The sequence below is a fragment of the Dermacentor andersoni genome, chromosome 9 (assembly GCF_023375885.2).
Source record: "Dermacentor andersoni chromosome 9, qqDerAnde1_hic_scaffold, whole genome shotgun sequence".
NCBI lineage: Eukaryota > Metazoa > Arthropoda > Arachnida > Ixodida > Ixodidae > Dermacentor > Dermacentor andersoni.
The window spans coordinates 44,591,541-44,599,396 of NC_092822.1; the positions used below are offsets into that span (position 1 = coordinate 44,591,541).

Consider the following 7,856-nt stretch of genomic DNA (forward strand, 5'->3'; position numbering starts at 1 on the left):
GGCCTGCACCTCCTTGAAACGTCGTGAAGCGTTCGCACACCCCTTGCACTAAATTTAATGCGACCGAAAGCCCCGCGTGAAGCCAAGCGCGAGAACTTGTTCCTTACGCGTCAAACAATGCATTGTGTTCACGGGTTTATCGAGTATACTCCTCACAAAGACTACTGTGTTTTGTTGCAGCCTACGGTTCTCAGTGAAAAATTGACCCGTCGCGTTATTTTCGATGCGTTTGCCAACAGCATGACTCCGAATTCCCAAAACGTTTCCTCCGGAAGCGCGCTCGAGTAGTGGTATTTCCGAATCATTTTGAATATGAAATTTTCAAAAGACCTCCGCATATTGGAATGCAGTATTGTATTTCCAAACACAGTGACATATAAAGTTTTTGAAGGATCCTCTTTGCAAAAAAAGATTTACTTATTTATTTATCATTTGATTAGAGGCGTGCCTCATTTACGTGCCTGATTCACAGGCATACTTAAACGCATGCAATGCGGTTCGCAAATGAACGTCCAGTCAACCGAGGGTCTTTTAAATAAGATAAAAAAGCTATTTCTTTCGGTCATCCGTTACATCGTAACAATCTGATTGTAATAAAGAGAAAAAAAAAAGGGGGGGGGGGGGAGGGGACAGCACGCTGCCAGAAGCACTTACAGCGTTGAATGAGAGAAGTGTGAATACTATACAGCATCAGACATGATTTCAAAGGGTGGAAGCATGTGGTTTGATCGAACGGGCAAGTAACAGATTGTGTTGTCTAAACCGAGACAAGTAATTCGCATATAGGCTGCCTAAATATGAGACATTTATAATGAATTAGTTACATTCATTGAACTGAATCTGTCTGCTACAGTGAGATCGCTCAGGAGCTGAGATAGTGTAGCTGCTGCTACTGCGCAATCGCAGTAACAGCAGCTACACTATCGCAGAACAGTCCGGAACAGTCCTCACTTCCGTCGTTTTCTCTCCTTTGATACGGAAGTAAGCGTTGTTAACTCCTTACAAGTTCTAAAGAAGCGCGCACTCAGTGAATTATCGAATCGAATGCGAATCGAAAAGCAACAACAATTCGATTCGTATTCAAAATGTTTAAGGTTTCGCGCACCCCCTAACACTGTTAATGTGTTTAGCATCAGGATTGGTTGGCATTTGTTTTACTAACAATTCGACAGTTAAAGATCGCTTTTGTGAATGAGGGCCGATGTTCAGACTCAGAAAAACGCTCCTCAGTCCAGTAACCTCGAATAAACCTAAGCGCGTTGAGAAACAGACCTACAGGGGAGGCTGGCTACACCACCTGTGATGAGTTCTTCTTGCATTCGTATTCACTTCCATTTACCCTGTAATTTCCGCACTTAAAGGGACCCTGAAAGACTTTTATCGAAGTGGAGAAAGACGTTTGAAGTGAAGATAAGCTATTTCAGAACCACTTTGCCGCAAAAAGTACTTGAATGCGTTGAGCAAAAGCGGGGTTACCGGCAATCAAAAACGGCCTCAGCTGTGCTCCCCTCCCTCCTCCAATGCCTTGCACTGCGAAGGCAACAGCGGAGACGTCACCGTGGCGTGCAGTTCAAATTTCCGATTTGGTGCCTATGCCTCGCTAGACGTAAGCCAAACGCGGCTGTCCTCAGAGAGCCGCAGTGCGCTTAGCCACTGGACTCGTGGCGGCACCTCGCGGCGACCGCGGTGTAGCCGAGCGCAGCGACCAATAGCAGCCGCGTATTGGAGTGTGCTTTATGACGAAATAGAGCACACAGAAAAGAGCGAGGAGCATGGGGTTTTTGAAACGAGAGTGTTAGAGAGAAAGGTGACTTCGCGCTCCGCTTGCGAGCTCCACGGACCGGGTACGACAGCAGAACTTGGCTGAGATGTACACAACAACGTATGCTACCCGCGGACTATGTTATTTCACCAAGCCCGAGGGTTGGTTCAGGGCCCCTTTAAATTGAAAGAAAAAAAAAATGTCCCATATGCTTTCCATGCCTTCATTTATCTGTTGACATCGTGTGGTTGTGACTAACAAAAAGTCAGAACCTTCCGTTTTCCTTGTCCTTAACTACTTATCGAAGTAACTAGAGTAGATCAGACATGAGACTGACCCTTAGTGCCTCGAGTGAGGCTCGCTCGTTGTGCGCCACCAGGATGTGCCCCGCTTCTCTCAACCTCACCTAACACTTCTCTCGACACATAAAAATCCGCGCGCTAGCGGCGTTTCAATATGGCGCTTGCTTCTTTTGCAAGCGTGAAGACCATGCGTATTCAAACGCAGACGAGTACCTTGGCGAGGAGCTTGTCTTCCAGTGCCCAGATTCGGCGGGCCAGCTCCTGAGCACGATGTTTGCCGACGCCGCAGGAGCAGAGCGCGTCTTGTGCGAGAGGACCGTGCTCCTTCCTGTCCGTCATGGCGACGCGCTTCCTTTTCCAGTCGACGAAGTCGCCGTTGGCGACGACTCGGACGAAGCGCACACCGCGGTTCGGGAAGACGTCCACACGCAGATCGAAGAACAGTCCGAGGTCGTAGCGCAGGAGAAGCTCGACCGTCTTGTCCAGGAAGTCGGGCGAGACAGCGCCACCCTCGGCGTCCGCCGAAAGTTGCAGGTCGTTGTGCTCGAAGAAGGCGGCGAGGGCTCTCACGTTCTCGGGACTCTCGGGGTTCTGCGCGACGCGCGTTAATTTCGTGATCGAGAAGGTTAACTGCAGCGAATTTCGTAGACGCATCAATAGTATAGATCGCTACGCAAAAGGCTGGGAGTTAAAGCTTGTGCGCGTTATACGAACAGGGACGTCACGCAATTGAAGAAGTCACTGCTAATGTGGCCGGGAGTGACGGAGAAGTTAAAATAAGCCTGACCCAATCAGACTGCGCTTGCTTGCTGCTTCACACAAATAGTGCACCCTGCGTGCGGTTGTACTTTGAAATTGTTTGAACGTGTTTAAACGCAAAAAAAAAAAAAAATGTAATTGAGAAAGCTCCTTGCGCGCCGCGTGTACTTTTGGGATTGACATCATATACACCTATTCATGAAGCTGTGCGGCACATTTCTAAGGGTTGACATCATATATACACCTATTCTTGAAGCTGTGCGGCACATTTCTAAGGGTTGACATCATATACACCTATTCATGAAGCTGTGCGGCACATTTCTAAGGGTTGACATCATATACACCTATTCATGAAGCTGTGCGGCACATTTCTAAGGGTTGACATCATATACACCTATTCTTGAAGCTGTGCGGCACATTTCTAAGGGTGCCTGTCGTTTCCTGCGGTGCAATCTGAATGACGTTGATTAAACATCTGTGTAGTCTGTATATATCCGTACGGCTTTGTAACAGTTACTTTCGTTGCGTCTTCCATTTGTTTCTAAACGTCAGCTTCAGTGTGATTCCGTAGCAGTTGGCCTTTAAAATGAGAGAAAACCTGACCAAGAAAGGAGGGACCTTGAAACCCAGACAAGGCAAATGCATCATAAGAACATGGAAGCTTGAAATTATCAACAGCTTGTAAAATGGAACCAACGGGTCGACAAGAGGAATTAGCCTGACAAGGGATACTTGCCCTGGACGTAAATTAGTCTCCTTGTAGAAACGACAAGGGGACTTGACGCCAACAAGCAAACTTGTCCTAACAAGGAACGCTCGCCCGACGAGAAAAAAAAATAAAAAAAAATCTAGTTGACACGATGGTTCTAACCACTGGCTTCCCGTGTTCCCTCACTGAGCAACCGAGAAGGAAATTGAATGAACGTGTGTTGTTTAGTGGCGCAAGGGCCAGGTATGGCCAAAGAGCGCCATGACAGTGTTAGGGATTACGCGGTGGAATGATGAGTTCTGTGAAGTTGATGTGACGTGGCTGTGAAGGGGCCTAAAAGATAGTCGCTGTAAATTGAGTAAAATCTACGTGCAATAAGATTATGGCGATGACTAACGACGAGTACCATGAGCCTCAAAAATCGGACTCCAAAAGGATCGAGAGCTGGGTACGTTGGAGCATTTTAGTCACCTATACTGTCAGCACAAAATAGAAGTAGTATATATCAGCATCTTTGTTGTGCCTTCGGCGTTTTTCGTACCTTACACGTCGCGGCTGGGTTATATGCGCGGACGAGTTGAGTTTGTCGTCTTCCAAGTACGTGTTCTATCACTCGTCCATGCATGCATACTCACCGCGCGGAATCAAATGTTATAGCGTTCCACTTCTGAGCATATATATAAATGGAGGATTCGATTACCCGGTCGTGGCATTTACGTTGCGATGTGGGAAAGAGGCAAAAATCATCGCCTGCTATGTGATTGGTGAAAGTTAAGGAGATCCAGGTGGTCGATATTATTCCGAAGCCTTCCGCTTCTGTGTGTGTGTGTTTGTGTTTTTTATATAGCCATTGTGTTGCTTTAGAACATCGAACCATATCGACCATTATCGGTTTATGAATAATTCAGAACAAGGCTAGTGGCGAGGCTCAAGTCTAGTGCGAGCATTTCGACAAGAAAACTTGTCTTCGTCAAAGGCCAAGACATGTTTACGGGTCTCATACGGGTCTCCTTGGTCACACTCGATGGTCAAGGTTACTCCGGTAATTACCGTATCCACAAATCCTAGAGCTGTGGTTTAAACTTGTAAAAGGGCGCTGTAGACAAGAAATGAAGTGAAGGGGACACGTCCCCTTGTACGCTTCGCATGTTTGCGTCTCATGACAGGAAGACACCAACGATTCGCTTCTTCGCAGTCTATACTCCTCAGATCCAACAAAATCCCAGTGGTGAAATGCATCTTAGATTAAGTTCATGTTGTCAACGGATTACGGACCTGAAAATTTATTTGCCTAATCAGACGGCACGGGCACATGCTCATATCAACACAGCTCCTATATGTACATGAAGAAATAGTGCGTTTCTTCAGTTTTTAGCCTCTCTTTATTTTTTTGCCTAAACACATTGATAGAGGTTTAACGTCACATGGCGGTTAGTTGTCGTCCTAGATCTCCGTGTCGTCTTGCGAAAGTTTAAACGTATTGCGGAATCATTTTTTCGATTTCGGTGGTGACACAGCGCTATGTCTCGCACAAAGCGGCAACGTTTCTAAAAAAGTTCGGTAGCAAAATAATTAGGCTGTTTGAATATAATGTCGCCTCAATCTAGCTTTTACGTTAATTATAACGTCTTAGCGCATCGTTTCTGTTTCTTAAGTTTAGGCAAGTGTGGAAGCCGATGCATACGAAGATAGGCACTGTGGGAATCGCGAATCTATATGACGCTCTTTTGCAAGTTCAAATCGCATCTATATGTGTACGTTGGTATACCAGCACTCCACGCTTACCGCATCCATGCACGACCGGTAGTAGGTGGCCGCCCTGCGTAAGGACCAGTGCTTCGCGACCAGTCCGGAAGGGGGGCTGATGGCGCGACGGAAGGAGGCCTCCACCGCGACCGCGACGTCTTGGGCCGCCCGCTCCTCCAGCGGTCGTCCCCTGAGCTCGCCGCTGTCGTACCCGGAGCACACGTGCGCGCGCAGGTCTCGGCACGGGTCGGCGCTGTCGTCCACAGACTCCCTGAGCAGCCGGGAGGCCAAGCCGATCTCGACGTCATGGCGACGGTTGACCGTAATCGTTGCCTTCGCTGCCTTCGTCGACTTCAGCGTCTGCGCAAGGTGTGCGAAGCCGACGAGTCGTATGCAATCGTACATCTCCAATAAACGAACGAACGAACACGACCGAACGAACGAATGAACGAACGAACGAACGAACGAACGAACGAACGTACGAACGAACGAACGAACGAACGAACGAACGAACGAACGAGCGAGCGAGCGAGCGAGCGAGCGAGCGAGCGAACGAACGAACGAACGAACGAACGAACGAACGAACGAACGAACGAACGAACGAACGAACGAACGAACGAACGAACGCATGAAAGGTAAAGGGGTACTGACACTTACACTTCTCGTGATGAATGAATGAATGGTAAAGGAGTACTAACACATATGCTAGAACTTTTTGAAACTCTCCCGTCCATTTCTCGTGATGAAATGACTCACACTCAGCAAATGTGAAGGTTGGAAAGCGTAAAATATTTTAATGCAATACTATATAATCTTGCTCTCGAAATGCCGGGCCTGGCGCCATCGACTTGACGTCATATTGGCACAGAGACAAAGTTGCTGACGTAGTACAGCACTAAGGCTAGGTGCGGGGACGTTACTCAATACAAAACAGAAAGCGGCCGTGCGTTTCTTCTCGCTGTGCGGGCAGCCCCAGCGATCAAAGGAACGGAGCAAGCCTGCGCATCACAACGTCGTGACGCGTTCAGCTCCTGCGTGAATACGTCGCCGAAAGTGAGGACTGCAGCAGATGCTTGACATTACAAACATCGCAGGGTATTTTTGGATTTGAGGTTGTCAATGAGATTCCCCCCCTTTTTAAAGACGCTTAAAACGAAGTACAATACGACGAAGAGTGATATGCCATGGCGATTGTGTGCTGTGTCCCTTCTTGTCCTTCGTTCTAAGCATTTTTAGATATTGGGGCTCGCAGCGACGTACTGGGTAGTCGTTGCTTCGGTTAAGGAACCGGTCCATTGTCTCTTCGGGGGCTAACCTTAACAGATCGGTGATCTGTGCCGTGCCGACAAGTCTCCCCCCCCTTTAAAAAAAAAAAATAAAGTAATATGTAAGCGAACGAGTCCCACCTTCGTTGTGTTTTGATACGGAGGCGTCTGTCTGGACTTCACCGATGTGTCAGCGGCTTGGCTGGGGACGACGGCCGCACCACCGACGACCCCACCGGAGACGGCTGGCCTGGAGAGTGCACGGCCGTGGGCCGACACCACGGAACCCAACAGCAGCGCCAGTAGGGTCGCGACTCCAACGATGAGGGTGCATACGGCAGCCTTGGCGAACAGGTTGTCGTCGCCGTAGTACGAGGTCGTCGAGAACCCCTTGTACTTGGTCATGGCGGAAAGAGCGGCTTCCTCGGCGATTGCGACGATCCGAAACGCTGGCACGTGGGCACCCACAACGGGGGATCGGTCAAGAAGCGCGTGGTATAGAACGAAAAGGACGAAGTAGTGATGTAGTAGTTGAGCGATAAAAATGGAAAAGATGTATCAGATGGAATAAAAAAAATTCCGTAGAACCCATTTCACGACGCATATCGACGTTAATGCGATTAGCAGTGAAATAATGTAGCAGCACTCCATATTTCCATCTCCGGAACGCGTCTTGTACGAGGCGTGTATATACAGCCGGGCTTAGCTCTCGCGCTTCCCTCTGGACACGTACGGTACGCCATCTGGCGGCGCCGCCCCGAAGTACGCGCTTGGCGCGTGCGTGAATTTTCATTGAGACAAGATCGTTTCAACATATATGGCGCGGGTATGATTACGGCCCGCAGAGGATAAATTTTAAGTGTTTTAATTGTCTTTGAAGAGCGGCACATATACACTGTGGCACATAGGCAGCGAATAAAGTCGACGTCTAATAGGTTCGTTGAAGAGCGGCTGATACATAGTGGCACTTACCCAGCGACCCAAGTTCGCGTCAAAGAGGCTCACTGACGAAGGGCGCCACATATCGAGTGGCACATAACTAGTGAACAATATGTTGGCCTCGACGAGGTTGGACGTTGAACGAGGCGATGGAGACTGCTGTCAGTTGATCACCGGTGGCGCCTCCTTAGTGCAATTAATTATGTTTCTTAAAAAGTGCATCATCTAAACTTAGCAGACGTTCGTGGAACAAACCCGCTGAGGTATTGCTTAGTGGCTACGCTGTTGGGCTGCTAATCACGAGGTCGCCGAATCGAATCCCGGCCACGGCGGCCGCATTTCGATGGGGACGAAATGCCAAAACACCCGTGTAC

At 48.6% G+C, this 7,856-nt stretch overlaps 1 protein-coding gene across 1 annotated transcript; it reads right to left on the bottom strand.

Moving 5' to 3' along the window:
• Positions 1-2,259: 2,259 nt before the first annotated feature.
• Positions 2,260-6,948, bottom strand: LOC129383881 (uncharacterized). The gene is made up of 3 exons (XM_055068851.1): positions 6,685-6,948; positions 5,318-5,638; positions 2,260-2,655 (listed from the first exon to the last, which is right to left on the bottom strand). The coding sequence occupies exons 1-3, from the start codon at positions 6,946-6,948 to the stop codon at positions 2,260-2,262; spliced, it is 981 nt and encodes a 326-aa protein (XP_054924826.1).
• Positions 6,949-7,856: the final 908 nt, after the last annotated feature.

Excerpts from the sequence above, each read along its gene's own strand:
- LOC129383881 (XM_055068851.1), bottom strand. The coding sequence starts at position 6,948 with ATGACCAAGTACAAGGGGTTCTCGACGACCTCGTACTACGGCGACGAC. Across the intron at positions 5,639-6,684 it reads CGTATCAAAACACAACGAAG|ACGCTGAAGTCGACGAAGGC; the intron begins GTGGGACTCGTT and ends CACCTTGCGCAG. Across the intron at positions 2,656-5,317 it reads ACCGGTCGTGCATGGATGCG|AACCCCGAGAGTCCCGAGAA; the intron begins GTAAGCGTGGAG and ends CGCGTCGCGCAG.